The sequence below is a fragment of the Cynocephalus volans genome, chromosome 3 (genome assembly GCF_027409185.1).
Source record: "Cynocephalus volans isolate mCynVol1 chromosome 3, mCynVol1.pri, whole genome shotgun sequence".
In the NCBI taxonomy this organism is placed as follows: domain Eukaryota; kingdom Metazoa; phylum Chordata; class Mammalia; order Dermoptera; family Cynocephalidae; genus Cynocephalus; species Cynocephalus volans.
Genome location: NC_084462.1, coordinates 184,245,272 through 184,260,706, shown reverse-complemented (window position 1 = coordinate 184,260,706; position 15,435 = coordinate 184,245,272). Strand labels below are relative to the sequence as shown.

General features: G+C 63.8%; 1 protein-coding gene across 1 annotated transcript; it reads left to right on the top strand.

The window, feature by feature from the left end:
- Positions 1-2,010: 2,010 nt before the first annotated feature.
- NUDT14 (nudix hydrolase 14) lies at positions 2,011-9,977 on the top strand. Its single transcript, XM_063091556.1, has 5 exons — positions 2,011-2,150; positions 5,176-5,219; positions 5,881-5,945; positions 6,154-6,391; positions 9,653-9,977. Exons 1-5 carry the CDS (start codon positions 2,070-2,072, stop codon positions 9,891-9,893), a joined length of 669 nt encoding a protein of 222 aa, XP_062947626.1. The 5' UTR covers positions 2,011-2,069; the 3' UTR covers positions 9,894-9,977.
- The last annotated feature ends 5,458 nt before the right edge of the window (positions 9,978-15,435 follow it).

The following is a 15,435-nucleotide window of genomic DNA, read 5'->3' as shown; positions in this document are numbered from 1 at the left end:
CTGTAGCAGGTATCAGATTCCACTCCTTTTTATGGCTAACAGTCCCTTGTATATCTATACCACATTTTCTTTATCCATGCATCTAGTGATGGACCTGGGTTGTTTCCACCTTTGGCTACTGTGTACAGTGTTGCTATTACAGGTACCTGTTTGAGTCCCTCTTTTTGATTCCTTTGGGTGTACACCTGGAAGTGGACTTGCTGGGCCAGAGGGCAATTCTATGCTTCGCTTTCTGAGGACCTGCCAGGCCACTCCCACAGCAGCGGCACCTTGCTGATATTGTGACACACGCACTCTGCAATCTACACTGCGAGCCACCTCAGCTTGGGTTAGGAGGAAAACGTCACTCCCTGGTCCCAGTATGAGGAAAAGAGTGCTGTGGGGAGCTGCTGGCTTTCCCAGGTGCGCCTCACTGGGCGTCCTGCTTGGCAGGCCCAGGTGGGCTGGCTGAGGGCAGGCGGCTCCCCGGCCCGTGGGGCCATGCCCGTGCCCTTGCCTTAGCCTGTGATCTGCCCTCCTCCTCCACACAACCACAAGCAGGAAGTGGCCTGGGCTCAGGGAGGGAGCTGCGTGCACAGGAGGAAGGGACCCCCTGGCCGTTGGGTGGGGTGGGCTGGCTTCCTGATGGGCTCTCTGGTGGGTGGGTTGGCGGGCTCTCTGGCCCCTGGGACACTAGGTGGTCAGGCCAAAGCTGGGAAACACAGCCCCTACAGAGTGACGGGAGGCAAGGGGTGATAGTGTCTTGGATGACGGCGTAGGCACCACGCTTCCCAGTGTTAAGACCTTGTGACGTCCCCTCTCCTTGAATTTGGCTGGCCCAGGATTTCTTTCTGACCTACAGGATGCGGCAGAAATGACACCTGATGACATCCCAGGTCGGGTCATAAGAAGCCTAACAGCTTCACCTGACCTGAGAAAACCATACTGTGAGGAGGCTCAAGCCAGCCCTCAGCTGTTCCAGCCACCCAACCGAGGTGCTAGAGACGGGGAGAACCATCCTGGCCGGTCCACCCTGTGTGGCCTTCAGATGACTCCAGTCCCGGCTGAAACCTGATTACAACTACAGAGAGACCTCAGGCAGAGCTGCCTCACTGAGCTGGGGCAATCCACACTCGGGGAGAGATACTAACGAATGGGGGCTTCGAGTCACTAAGTTTTGGGGTGCTTTGTTACATTGCCATAGTTGACAGGAACATGGGAGTCAATTTCACGTCCAGGTGTCCAGCCCCACTTGGGCCACCCCCCTGGGGCCAGAGTTCTGAGAGCGGGCGTAGGTCAGGGCTCAGAGACAGCTGGGGGACTCAGCTCCCCGCCCCACCGTTTTTACCTATCCCTGGGGAGACAGTGGTGGCATTTGGAGGGGGTCCTTGGGATCTAACCCCAAGGGAGAATTCCAGCTGCCTGGGGCCCTTCCACAGCAAGGGCTGGGTGTCAGGGGGCAGGACTTCTTGGAAGAGGGACAGCCCCAGAGACAGACTGGCGGCTCCTCCCAAATGGGCAGGTGCACAGGTAAAGCCAGCCCCCAGCTCCCCTCCCCCAGGAACGGCGAGGGGAGGGCGCGGCTCTGCCGTCCTCTCTCTGCAGCCCCTCTGGCCTGGCCCTCCTTCCAGAGCCGTCTCTTCCGATCGGCTTGGAAAGGTGTCTACACTCCCCTACCGCGCGCAGCCCCGAGTTCTCCTGCTGTCGCCCGGCTCCGCTCGGCAGCCGTGACCCCGGGGCCGCCCCGCCCCCGCCGACCTAATCCCGGGGTTGCGGTCAAGGCCCGGAGGGGGAAAGCGTGCGCTCGGCTCGTCTCCCGCCAGAGCTGCAGGCCCTCGGCCCCGACCCCGCACGGGGGTCTCCGCACCCCGAAGCCCTCGCTCAGCCCACCAAGGGGTCCCACGTCCCGCCCAAACGCCGTGCCCGGCCCGGCCCTGCTCGCACCCGCTGCGCCGCCGCCCCGCCCCCGCCCGGCCGCGCCGTCCCCGCCATCCCCGCCGTCCCCGCCCCGCGCGCACTGGGCATGCCCAGAGCCGCAGTCACGCGTCCGCCGGCTCGTGTCCGGGGAGGACTCTGACACGCGCGCCGCCATGGAGCGCATCGAGGGGGCGGCCGTGGCCCGCTGCGCCGACTCGCCCTTCCTGCGGCCGCTCACGCTGCACTACCGCCAGGTGAGGCCGCCGCCCGCGCCCGCGGCCCGCTCGCCCCGCCCCGGCCCGCCCCGCCCCGCTCGCCCCGCCCCGCTCGCCCCGCCCCGCCGCGGGCCCCTCCCCTCCCCAGACCACGCCCCCTGCCCGGCACCCCGCACCCGCCCGGCGGGACGGAGAGATGGACATCCGACGGGGACCACTCATCCCTTCGAGGAAGTATTGCTGGGCCCGGGCCCTTCCTGCCCTCGCCATCTGTCCCCTTTTGCAGTGAGACTCATTGGTTGCCCTGGGGATTAGGGAAGGAAGGCTTCCTGGAGGGGGTGGCTTTTATGCTGTGACTTGAGGGAGGAGATAGCTGGGCAGAGGAGAAAGGAGAATGGGGCGCAGAGGCTGGGAGGGCAGAGGCAAGAAAGGGAGCCTCTCAAGGCGGGCTTCCTCCTGGCGGGGCTTGCGGGGGGGGGGGGCATCTCCTTGGATTCTTCAAGAGCCAAGGACACCTGGGACAGCAAGGCCATGCTGCCTGGCTTGGCACTGGGCACAGAGTAGAAATATTCCTTGGCCTCCTCCCGCCACCCTATCTAGTGATTTACTGAGCCGTAGCGGTCTTCCTCCTAAACGCCTCTCCATGTCCCCCCTGTCTGGGTAGGACCCCCACCTGCTGTGTGCTGGCTCCGCCTGCACCCGGCGTATGGCCTCCTGCTAGAGTCCCTCCACGCCATTTCTCTGCAGACTTCCCAGCCACAGCCAGTACTGCTCCTTATTGAGGCTCCGGGTCAGATCAGGTGGTCCAGGTCGTTGGTGCCCCTCTGCCTGCCTGCGCCTGGAGCATCCTTCCTTCTCCGTCACACCCAGGCCCTTGTCTCTGGCCAACTCCGTGAAGCTCTCTTGACCCCAGCCCTGTGGCCCTCACTTCCCCTGTTGCGGTAGTCCTGTTGGCTCCGAAGGACAGGGAATTCCTCTGTCCAGGATGAAGCCAAGTTGGCAGTGCTGGCCTGGGGGGCAGCTGGAGTCAGTTGAGAGACAGAGGGTGGGGACATTGGACCGCTGCCCTTTTCCTTGATGTTGGCCTGCGGCAGGGGGACTGGTGGACGTGGGAGTACCTGATTGTGGCTGCACAGCCCCCAAGGGCTGAGGTTCTGGGGGCAGCAGGTGGGTGCAGGGTGGGCCAGGCAGGTGCCCACCGCAGTGCTCTGTCTTCTGCCTCCTGTGAAGTGCCGCAGGGCAGCCTGCGCAGCCTCGTGGGCAGCCCACCAGTGCATTTCCACTGATGGGCGCGGGTCACCACAGCTGAGCTGGTGCTGGCGGCAGGCTATGGTGGACAGCTGGGGGGCTGGGGCAGCATTCCCTCAGGGTCCGAGGGACATAGACTGGGCAGTGTATGCCACCAAGGGGCATCTGCAGCCCTTGGTTATTTGCCACATCTTGCTGGGAAGGCCTGGTGGACAGACAGACAGCCCAAAGGCAGGGGACCTTGTGGCTCTGAGGGGATGGGGCCATGTTTACGCCCCAGATTGGTGCCTCCTTCCCAGGGCCTCAGAGCGCCTCTCTGGATTTTCTACTACACCTCACCCTGGCTGGACCTAAGGGTCTGATAAAGTTTTTGGTCTTGAGCTGAGAGGGTCCCTGAGACCACCATGGGATGACACTGAGACAGTCAACGCGGGGGGCGGGGGAGGACAGCAGGCTCATGGCAGACTACAGGGAGGTGGGGGGGCAGGTCTTCCCTGAAGCCTGTTTTGGGTGGGTGGCTGGCCCCGGGATGGCCGGATTTCAGGCAGGCCTGGACTTGCCTTGCGGAGGCGGTGCCTCAGTGGCCTCCTGGGCAGCCTGACTTGCTCAGGACATCAGCTGTCCCCTCCCCTTGGAAACCCAGGCTGCTACTACCCCTCCCAGGACACCTCTGCCTCCAGAGCAAGCTCAGGCAGATATTGCTAACTCTCCTTAGACCCTGCCTGGAATGCCCTTCCCTGGAATGTCACCTCCTCCAGGAAGTCCTCACGGAGGCTGTCCGTTAGTGTCCTCCCTCTTCTGCAACCCCAGATGCACTTTTTGTGTCTCTGGTGCTCGGGCCTATGTCCATTTCATGGTCTGGAAAGATCCCCCAGCATGGGGCAAGCAATTGGCCAGGGCCTCAGGGCCTACTCGGACCAAGTGGCAGATGGGCCAAGCATGCTGGAGATGGTAGCCAACAGGGAAGGGCCCTAGGGCCCTCGTCCAGCCCCCAGATGGGATCCTGTCTTGCCCAGTGGTATCCAGCTGTTGGGATTTGGGGCTCCTCCTACCACCTGCCTCATACCCAGATCCCCACTGGCAATGGTCCTGTCTGCCCCAGCAGGCCCTGCTTCCTCCGTTCACTGAATGCTGCCCAGGGTCCTGGGAGCCTGCTGGGGCAGGGTGGGGGAGCAAGAGGGTGGAGGGAAGGGGCAGAACAGCAGGGCTACGGGATGCGCAGGAGACAGCGTGAGCCTGAAACCATGCTGGGGACGGGGAGGGGGTCCCACTGTTCAGGCACCACATTGAATCACCACGTCCTGAGGTGTGATCTCTCACCTAGCTTGGGTGCCACCCTGCCCCAGCTTTTCCTGGTGCTGGCCCCTCCTGTCCTGTCTGCTTCTGTCCCGTGGCCCGAGGGAACTCCAGCAGTAGATACCTGACTTCTGCTCTGCCCACTTGGGATGCTCTGTGCCCTGCTGATGAGGCATCATGTCCATGGTCCTTTCCACACTTGGTGACAGCATATACCTCCTTGCAGCCCCTCACACTCAGCCTGTGCCAGGTGGTGGTTCGTGCTGTGACTAGGATGCCTTTTCCTGCTCTTTGCCCTGGTTTTCTGCCTCACCCCTCTGGAGAATCAGGTTGTCCTTGACCTTCCTGCCCAGCCCAGGCCACTTCCTCCACCCCGCCTGCTGCAGCTCCACGCTCCCCATAGACCCCGGCCCTGAGCAGGTCTTCCTGGTTAGGATCTGGCCTCCTCCGCTCCCCAGAGCAGCTCTAGCCACGCTGGCAGTCCTCTGGCCCATTCTGACCACTGCCCTGCCTCTTTCAGAACGGTGTCCAGAAGTCGTGGGACTTCATGAAGACACATGACAGGTGAGAGACTGGCCTCGCTGCTGGGGAAGCCCCAGACTGATTCCCATGCAGACACCGGGGCCTGGGGAGATGGGGCCCCACCTTGCCCCATCTTTCTGCTCCTCTCGTGGTCTCCTAATGTCCTCCTCTCGGCTCAGCCTTCGGTTTTCCTTTCACGGAGGCTGAGTCAGGTCCTGGCTCAGGCTGCCTGGACCATGGTGGCCAGCAGGGCCTCTTGGAGCAGGGAGAGGCCATCCTCATGCTCTTGTCTCCCCAGCATGTGGATACGGGCTGGATGGCGGTGTGGCTCCAGGAGTTTGGCTGTTAGGCAGCTGTCCAGCAGGGGCCGAATGTCCTGTCAGTCACCCGGCCTCCGCTGCTGCCACCCGTGACCTACCCAGCTGCCCACGTGTCCCTCCCTACCCCCCACCCCGTCCTGTCCTGCCAGCTGGAATATTGTATGTCTAAGTCCTGGCCTGACTGTGTGACTCTGGCCATCTCTGGCCCTGCCTGGGCCTCAATCTCCCCATATGAGTAAGGGGCCCAACTTTCTTGGGCTGTTGTGGGGGAGGTGGGATAGGCATGCTGGGAACAGGAAGAAGGGAGCCAGGGCCCCAGGGAGGTGAGGTGCGAGGGTTGCTACTGTGCTTAGCACTGTTCCCTCACTTCCAACCCTTTGTAGCGTGGCCATTCTTATGTTCAACTCTTCTCAGAGGAGCCTGGTGTTGGTGAAGCAGTTCCGGCCAGGTGAGGCACGCTGGGGTAGGGCGTGGGGGTGGAGAGGGGGGCTCTGTAGTGTTACCTTCAGGCCCCTGTGGTCCTGAGGGTCTGAATGCAGATGTGAGGAGGGGGCTCCAGGGGAAACTGAGGCCCGGAGAGGGGTTCTGGTCCAGAGTGGGTCACATGGAGGTGGCCACTACATGGCTGTGACCATGGTCTGTCTTCCTCCACCCAGCTGTGTATGCGAGCGAGGTGGAGCGCCACTTCCCAGGGTCCCTGGTGGCCGTGGACCTGGATGGGCCCCAAGAGCTGCAGCCGGCACTGCCAGGCTCCGCGGGGGTGACGTTTGAGTTGTGCGCCGGCCTCGTGGACCAGCCTGGGCTCTCGCTGGAGGAGGTGGCATGCCAGGAGGCGTGGGAAGAGTGCGGCTACCGCTTGGTCCCCTCTGAACTGCGCCGGGTTGCTGAGTACAGGTGAGGCCCAGGGACAGGACAGATGCCTGGGAGGGAGTGAGCGCCCCATCCCCTGGGGGATGCAAGCACATGGACGGCTCCGTGTCTTTCAGCATGGGACTGGGGGAGGGTTGGATGGAACGCGCCTCAGATCTTAAGCCAGGCCGGAACCTGGGGCTCCGGGGCTCCTTCTGGAATATGCTCTGCCCCATGCCCCCACCCTGCAGCCCCCAGCCGCGTGGGGCCAGGCTCCGGGTGGCAGCTGCTGCTGACAGATGCCTCTACTTCCTGTGGGATTAAGCACCGGGCGCTGGGGGTGGGGGTGAGTCACAGCCCTGCTCTCAGACAGTGGCCCAGGAATGGGGGAAAGGCCCAGTCCTGGGCTGAGGAGGGTGGCTCCGGCTCTCCTGGGGAAGGGGAAGAAGCCGGAGCCTGGGTTTCAGGACCTCCTGACTCATGCCCCCCATGAGGCCTGCCGCTGGGGCTGCCCTCCTAGGACAGGATGTTGGGGTGAAGCCCATCTCCTGCCCCAGCTGAGGGTCTCACAGTGCACCCCCAACCCGAGCGCCAGCCTCTAGCAGCCTTCTGCAGAGGCCGGGGCCCACTCCCTCTGGGGGAAGGGCTCAGGGATCTCTGCCATCCCTCAGCCCAGCACTTGGGGCACTCAGTGTTGGGCCTGGAGCTCTCCTTCCTCAACAGCCCCAAGGACCTCACCCAGGTTACCCCTGGCTGGGGGGTGGGCTCCATGTTAAAGGCAGGGTTTCCATGCTAAAGGGCCAAATGTGTTGGATGTGAAAGGCAGGACTTGGTTTTCTGCAGGTGTTCTCCTGCAGTGTGGCTGGCAGTGCCCGTGGTACCCTGGCCTCCCAGCCCATGGTACTGGAGGTGGGAGGATCCCGAGGGGCCTGACCTTGCTTAGGGCTTTGGCTAGTGGGCCAGTGGGGCAGGCAAGGATGGAAGGCAGGTGGGAGGCACTGGGGACGGTTTGGGGTCCTCCTGGAGGAGGTGAGCCTCGGTGGAGTCCTGGCAGAAGGCCACATGCCAAAGGCCCACAGGCAGGCCGGCCCGTGGCTCACTCGGTAGAGTGCGGTGCTGATAACACCAAGGCCACGGGTTCGGATCCTATATAGGGATGGCCGGTTTGCTCACTGGCTGAGCGTGGTGCTGACAAAGGCCCACAGGCGAGTGGACAAGCAGCCCTGGCTGTGGTGGTTCCACAGGCAGGGCCTTGGGGCTGTGGCCTGATTCTGAGGGTGCTGGAGAGCCAAGGAGGGCTCTGGACAGTGGGCATCCTACTCAGATTTGCATTTTGGAGAGGAAGGTGTGACTGTGGGGAGGCAGGACCAGAGGTGGGGGTGCGTAGAGGTCAGGGCAGCTGTCCCTGTGGGCTTGATGGGGCGCTGGACAGACAGCGGAGCCCACCCAGCCTGTAGCAAGGCCCGTGGCTTCCTGTCTGTGGTGCCTGAAGTAAGCCAGTCCACTCACAGCTTGTCACAGGTGACAAGGGAGGCCGGGGACTCGTATTGAGCACCCAACTCAAGGCAGTATGGGATCGAGTGAGGGGAGAGCCCGCCCTGGGAGGGAGCAGCATCCGGCTTGGCCAGGCGTTTCCTTCTTGGGCTGGGCCAAGGCCCGGTCTGTCTCCTTCACAAGCCAATGGAAGCCGGGGCTGGAAACCCCACAGACCCCCTGCTTCCATCAAAGGTGCAGGTGTGGCCACTGGTAGAAACGGGCCATCAGGAAGGGGTCCATGGGAGATAGGGGGCTGGAGGATGAAGAAGCAGCAGGGGTGAGGTTGGTCTGGGTGGGCCCCGTGCCTTGGGGATGGGGAATGGAAGCCCCCAAATCTGCTCCCTGCCCCTTGTGTTAGGCCCTTCTCTGAGGGTGGCCTCCACCCTGTAAGCCACTGGCTGGCCTTGGCTTATGCCAACCAACACCCCTCCTGGGGCGAACCAGGCCTCCCTTGCCCTGCACATTTTCCCAGACACCCATTGATCCTCCCTTCTCCCCAAATCCATACCTGGCCCATCCCCTCCTATTCCAAAATGCAGCCAGGCCCCTCTGCCGCCCCATCCTCATGGCCAGCAGTCACCTCTGCCCACGCAAGTCTGGGCAACTGCCCTTGGCCTGTGTGCCTGTCCCCTCCTGGCTGCGAACAACCTTCCTCTCAACACTGCCCACTGAGGGAGGGGGCTCCCTCTCACCCCTTCACCTTGGAACCAAGGGGCCTGGCCCTGGGGACCTCCCTGCCACCCCACTAGCCACTGCCATGCCGTGAGCCCTGTTCCCAGGCCTGGGCCTCCTTGACACATGCTGTCTCCAGTCTGGAACTCGTGTCCTGCAGGTGCCTGGTGGGGTCCCTTACAGGCCTCATGGGTTTGTACTTGGTTCCCAGCCAGCCTGGAGACGTTGGGTGCAGACTGGGGTCTGGCACGGGCCTCAGCAGCCTGGCGAAGGAGGGGACAGTGGGTTGGGTCCACCAAGGGTAGGAGGCCCTGGCTGGGGACCCAACAGGAGTGGAAGGCAGGGGCTGTCTGTGCTGCAGTGCAACATGCCACAGACTTAGTGGCTTTAGGCAACACCTGTTGACAGCCTCACGGTTCCCGTGCATTGAGAGTCTGCGTACGGGGGAGCTGTGCCCTCTGCTCAGGATCTCGCTAGGCTGCAGACAAGGTGTCAGCTGGATTCACGATCTCAGCTGGGGTGTGGGGTCCTCTTCACACAGTTGTGGCAGAATTCAGCTCCTGTGGCTTGGACTGAGGGCTCCATTTGCTTGCTGGCTGTTGGTAGAGGACTCTCAGCCCTTGCAGGCCTCTGCTGCATAGCCTCTCACCACATGGCCGATCACTCTGCCTGCAGGGCCAGTGGGACAGTGTCTCTCTGACTTCCTCCATCTCTGCCCTGGAGAACCTCTCTTGAGAGCTCACCTGATTAGGTCAGGCCTACCCAGGATGCTCTCCCTTTTGACTGATTCAAGTCACACGATTAGGATCTTTAACCATGTCTGCAAAATCCTCCACCTCTGGTATACAACATAGCCTTGTCACAGAATGAGGACCCCAGCATGTTCCCAGGTCTCCTCCACTTAAGGGGAGGGGTTACACAAGCATGTACACTGGTGGTGGCTGGGGAACCTTGGGTGGGATAGGGCATCCCAGAGTCCTGCCTACCGGAGGGCTGGAAGGAGTGCAGCAGAGAGGGTGGGGCGGGGGCTGTGGAAGGGGCAGGGGTGGCTGGTGGGGCCACCACGGGTGGCTCAGCAGACCCTGTCTCAATCCGTAGGTCTGGAGTGGGACTGACCGGCTCCAGCCAGACCATGTTCTATGCGGAGGTGACGGATGCCCAGCGTAGCGGCCAGGGTGGGGGCCTGGCTGAGGAGGGTGAGCTCACCGAGGTTGTGCACCTGCCCCTGGATGGCGCTCAGGCATTCGCAGACGACCCTGACATTCCCAAGACCCTCGGTGTTATCTTTGGTATCTTTTGGTTCCTCAGCCAGGTGGCCCCCCGCCTGGGTCTCCACTGAGTCTCCAGGTGGTCTGGACAGAGGCCAGTCTTGGCCACCTGCCCACCTGCCTTGCAGACCCAATAAATGTTTGCATAGCTCTAACCTCTGTCCCCTGGCTTCAGGATCTGTGGCCAGGGGTGGGCTTGGAGAGGACTGGGGGTGGTGCAGGGTGGGGTCTTCCCCAGACAGGCCTTGGGGGATGTTAGGCTTTCCTCTGGCTGCAGGCATGCAGGTGGCCGCTTGGGAGAGCAGATGCTGGCAGAGGGATAAGGACAGGCTGGGGTGATACCGCAGGACGAGTGGCCAGAGGCAGGACAGGGCAAGGAGAGGTGAGATCTGGGGCTTGACCTGGCTGGATGCTCAGGGAGGGCAGTGTGACAGGCCAGGGATTGGGCCCACTGGTCACTGGACCACAGAATGGGCTGTGTCCATGGGAGTGGTGGCTGAGCCAGCCCTTGGACGTCAAGAGGAGTGGACAGTGCTGCAGGCCGCACATTTGGAGAGCGTGCACTCCGTGCTCCTGGGGCAACTGAGGGGTTCCCCGCTCTGACTGGGGCTGTGCTCCCTCCCGGAGCCTGGAGCCAAAGCTGCCCGGGGTCTGGCTCTCAATAGTCCTTCCCTGCCCCCTGGGCCATGGGAGTCTGAGGGGTCCTCCCTCAGCTTGCAAAGCAGGCAGAAATGTCTGTAGGCTTGCCTCAACAGGAGGGGTGGGGGCTTGTGGTGGGGACACAAGGCCAGTAGTGTCCTTGATGTGGGTGAGTCCCTGGTGCCAGCCCAGGTCCTGGCCCTAGGCACTCTGCAGAACTGCCTCAGCCTGGCCCAGGACCCCAGCGTGGGGGCTCGGCCAGTCTGTGTGTGGCATGGCTTGCCAACCCCACAGGACCCCTGCCCCACACACTGCTGGCCTGGCCCTCTGGCCCATCCTGAGGGTTGGGCTGTGAAAGATGCAGGCAGCTTAGAGCTGCCCTCCCGGTCCCCAGAGTGTCCAGGATGGCAGGAGGCCCACTGCCCGCCTGTGCAGCTGTGTGGATTTCAGGCACATGGTAAGGGATCTGCATGTGAACAGTGTGCTGAGCTGGTGGGGAGCATGCACTAGACATGTGCCTTTGAGGGAATGGGGACCCAGCCTGACCCTTTCTGAGGGTAGTGACCTGCCCCACCCTCCCCAGAGCCTCCAAGCCCTCCAGTCAGCCCCTCGGGCAATGACCTGGGGGATGGGTCAGGAGGAGCCTGGGTCATGGCCCACTGGCACTGGGGCTGTGAAGTATCCAGGAGATGCTGCCCCCACAGGCAGATGGGGACCGTGGAACAGAGTGACCAGGGGCTCTGCTATGACCTGACATTGTGCTCTGTGCCTCAGCATCCCCTTGGACTAGGCCCTGGGCTGATGGAGTCCTGGTTGTGAGAGCCGAGGCAGGGCATCTTGCCTCTGGCTCCTGCCTGGACAGGGGTGGGGCACCTCGCGCTGGGCCAACGTCTGCCTGCCCTCCTGTTCTCCCCTGCCCCGCCCCAGGCTGGCCCCAGGCAGGCAGGCGCTTTGTGTGACTGAGCATGGAGGGACATCCAGGTGTCTCCCCTCCTGCTGGCCTGGGCTGCGGCCAGAAGGGCGCCTGCAGCAAGTGCTGGACAGCCCTGGCGTGGGCCTGGCATCTGAGGCTGCCGTGAGGAGACTGTACCGCAGGGGCCCACTCAAGCAGCACCACCTGTATGCAAATGCTGGCTGAGAGCCAGGTGGAGTCCTGCGGGAGCCCAGCCTGGGGAATAGCATGGCACGGCCACTGGGGAGGGGCCCTGACTAGCCCTAGCTCTGCCCTGCCCAGAGGAGGCCCCAGCAGGACATCAACAGGGCAGCGTCCACAGGACAGGAGCTCTGCAGCCCACAGCCGCCCCTGCCTGCCTCCCTCACCTGCAGCTGGCCTGATGCCACCATGCCAGCTCCGTTGGCCCTCTGGGCTGACCTGCAGGTGCTGCCCGCTGCCCTGGAGTATCTCTGGCGGGCACTGGGGGGGTCTGGTGGCTCTGAAGCACCCTGGGGAGGGCTCTTGGTGGGAGGGGGCAAGGGACAGGGCACCTCAACGTGGGTGCAGTTCAGCGCTTCATCTGATCTGCAGCCCGATGGGGCAGGTCAGCAGGCACCGCTGCTGGGCCTAATGGAGATGGCATTGATCTCCCGGTACTGGGGGGGCTGTAACCGGAAACTCCCCTCCCTGGCCGCTATATTTAGCACCACAGGACACGGGCGGAAGCACAGCTCACTCCCGAGCCCAGCTGGCTCTGTCCAAACCCCAGGCAGCCTGGTCCCCAGTTTGGGCCCCTGGAATGCCCTCTGGGGCCTGAAGCCCTCTGGCCAGGCTGAGTGGCCCCACCCTGTGCCTTCCGAAGCCCAAGCTGAGCACCCAATTCAGAGCATGGCTGAGTTCCTGATGCTGGGAATTCAGAAAGGGTGCCCCCCAGGCTGGGTGTGGGTGCAGCTGGGAGGCTGCGGAGTGCCACGGACCATGATAGAGGCCTTCCTGGAGAGTCAGAGCAGCCTGGCCTGGCAAGGATGGATGCAGGAGCCACTGGCACCCACTGGGTCCCCAGCCTCTTGACCCCAGCCAGGTGCTGCGCCAGGGAAACAAGTGCGTTATTTGACATCTGCATGGGGGGCAGTGCTTCCCACTGCTGCATCCCAGGAAACCACATGCAGAAGTCCTTGCAGGCAGGGGACCCTAGGAGGGAGCAGTCCCCCTCCCCAGTGTCTCCAGTGCCCACCTCCTCCCCGAGGCCACCTTCCCAACCTTGATTCTCTCCTGCACACCATTAGATACAGGCTGTGGCTCCTAAGAATCAGGAGGGGACAGGGACCACGAGACGGAGGGGGCTTCTGTACCCTGCAGGGAGGTGGGGACTGACCCCTTGGTACTGCTGTGAGCTGTGGGGACACTGATCTCACTCCCAAGGACCTGGACGGAGGCAGATGGGGCAGACCAGCCTCTCCGTACCCCTGAGGCAGGACAGTCCAGCAGGCAGGGCCCCAGGATGGCTGCAATCGTGCCTGGCTGAGCTTGAGGAGGAACAGGCATCCCTCAGTGGGGGCCTCCGAGCTGAGACAGCTCTGAGCAGGGGTAGGCACGGCTGGAACGCACTGCTCCCGCTCGTGAGCGAGCCCCATTTGTCAGCCACGCCACTGTGTGGACCGGGCTGGTGGGTCCTTTCCTCCCACAGCTGGCCCAGAGCAGAAAGCCAGGGAGGTAGACGAGAGAGGGGCATGTGGAGGGATGGTTCCCTGGATCCCCCTTTTCAGCCCCTCCACTGCCACCACCCCTCTCACCTGCACTGTGACCATGCCCTGACCTCACCCCTGCACCCTCCCCTCCCGTAGCCAGGGATCTTTGTGAAAACGTAAGTCACCATGCAGCCCAAGCCCGCCGCCTTTCAGTCCGTGACTTCCCGTTGGTCTTACAGGAAGACTCGAAGTCATACCAGCAGCTTTGGGTTGGCTGCTGTGTCTTTCTCACAGGTCCTTATTAGGGTCTGGCTACTTTGGCCCCAGGGCCTCGACACATGCTGTTCCCAGCTCCTCACCTGGCTTACCCTTGCCCACCCTCTGAGTCTTAGCAGGGACCCCCGCGCTGGTTTTGTCCCTGTCTACTTGGCCTTACAGTGTGTTGCTTTACGTTTTCTCAGTCCCCTGCCCACCCTTGACCAGGGGCTCCTTGAGGGTGGCAGGGGCTGTGTCTACTTTGTTCACTGCTTGGCTGAGGGCCTGGCAGAGGCACTGGGGGCCTCCCTGGGTAGGGAGGTGGTGGGCATGGGCAGGGATGGAGCCCTGGGCCCTGGGAGCTCTTCTTGGGTCCTCCCTCTCTGGAGTACTCAAGAACCTGCCTTTAGGCCAGAGCCAAGAGGGGCATCTCCACAGGGAACCCCTGCCCTGCAGGAGGGAGGCAGCTGGAAGGTCTGAACACAGCTCGAATTCCCTTATTTGGCGAGAGTCTGTGTGTGGCCGTGCCTGGCTTGTGTCTTAGGGCTCAGGTGGGGGTGGGCGCTCTCTCAGTGGGCATGGGGGACTCCGGCCCACCCCTTCAGGGGCCTCCCGCTGCTCCTATAGGCCTGGATCCCGGAGGGCGCTGCCACATAGGGACGAGGCAGGTGAGCCCGGTGTGGGTGTGTGTGGCATTCCCGGGGCATTGGTTCCTTTACACAGGCTGCACTGGTCCATCCCAGAGAGGGTCCTGCTCTGTGCCTGCCTGCATTTTGCCAGCACCCGGCCCAGGGTCCAGGGCACATTTGCTGGAGGAGCCAGGGGGAAAGAAGATAGTTCAGTTATTGTGGGGGTGTGCCAGGGGACTCCTCTGGACTGTATGGGGATCTGTAACCACCAAGGTGACTACTAGCTCCGAATGGGACCCTGCTCAGTGGAGGAGATGGGATGTTTGGAAACAAGGAGCCCTTGGTATTGACCCGGCGGAGGAGAGGCAGGGTCACCCAGAAAGACGGCAAAGAAGTGATGGCAGAGGGGTGGGGCGTGAGGTCTTGGCGACCAGGGCAGCGGGAAGATCCTCTTTGGGCAGCCTTAGGACGTTCGCCACCGGCCTTTATCCCCCCGTTTCCCGTCCCCCGAGGTTGGACCTCTGGCTTGGGCATTCCTCGAGGGCGTGGCCTGGCGACCCCCGCGCCAGTGTCGGGCTGGGCACACAGCCTGCACCAAGGAGCATTTGTTGACTGTGTCCTAGACTGACGCGCATTGTGGAGGCGAGGGCAGGGGCGTGCGGGGCTGGGGCTGAGGTGTCGGAGGGGAGCAGCGCCCCCTGCAGCCGGCGTGGAGGCGACGGGGGCTGCGCGGCGCGGGGGAGATTCCCTGGGGAAGTGTGGGGTGCGCAGCAGGGGCTGGGCCCCGCTCTGGTCCCGGAGCCGCGCCCGCCCCGCGTGGGGGCCGAGCCCTGATTTGTGCAGGAGGCGTTATCTCCTCTGAGACGCCTAGGAGAACGGCGGTGGCGCACCGATGGGAGGGGGACTACGGCGGCGACCTCGGGGGCGCCCCACCCCCTGGTTCCTGACACCCGGCGGGAACTCGGGCGGAGGGGAGGCCGCTTTGCGGCGCCCGCCCCGCTCCGCCGGGCTCGGCCAGAGGTGTTAGTGGAACCGCCGCGCCCCCGCCGCCCGGGCGCCCTGGGAGGCGCGCGCCGGGCCCGGGCGCTGGCAGGCGGCGCCCTCCACCGCCTTTAAAGCCCCGGGCGCCCCCGGCCCCCCCCGGCCCCACCCCGCGGCGCGACCCCGCCCCCTCATGCATATGCAGGTGCGCGGGTGACGAATGGGCGAGCGAGCTGTCAGTCTCGTCCCGAACTTGTTGGCTGCGGTGCGGGGAGCGCGGGCGCGCAGAGCCGAGGCCGGGACCCGCCGCCGTCGCCGCCGCCGCCGCCGGGTGGGAGCCGGGCCGGGCCGCCGGAGCGCGGCCGCCAGCGAGCCGGAGCCGCCGCCGCCCCTGCACGCCCGCAGCCCAGGCCCTCGCACCGCGGCGCTGCGCCCGACCCCGCCCGCGCCGCCGCCGCCGCCGTCTCTGCCGCTGCCGGCGCTCAGA

Coding starts and splice junctions, on each gene's coding strand:
- NUDT14 (XM_063091556.1), top strand. CDS start 2,070: ATGGAGCGCATCGAGGGGGCGGCCGTGGCCCGCTGCGCCGACTCGCCC. Junction 5,946..6,153: donor GGTGAAGCAGTTCCGGCCAG/GTGAGGCACGCT, acceptor TCCTCCACCCAG/CTGTGTATGCGAGCGAGGTG. Junction 6,392..9,652: donor CGCCGGGTTGCTGAGTACAG/GTGAGGCCCAGG, acceptor CTCAATCCGTAG/GTCTGGAGTGGGACTGACCG.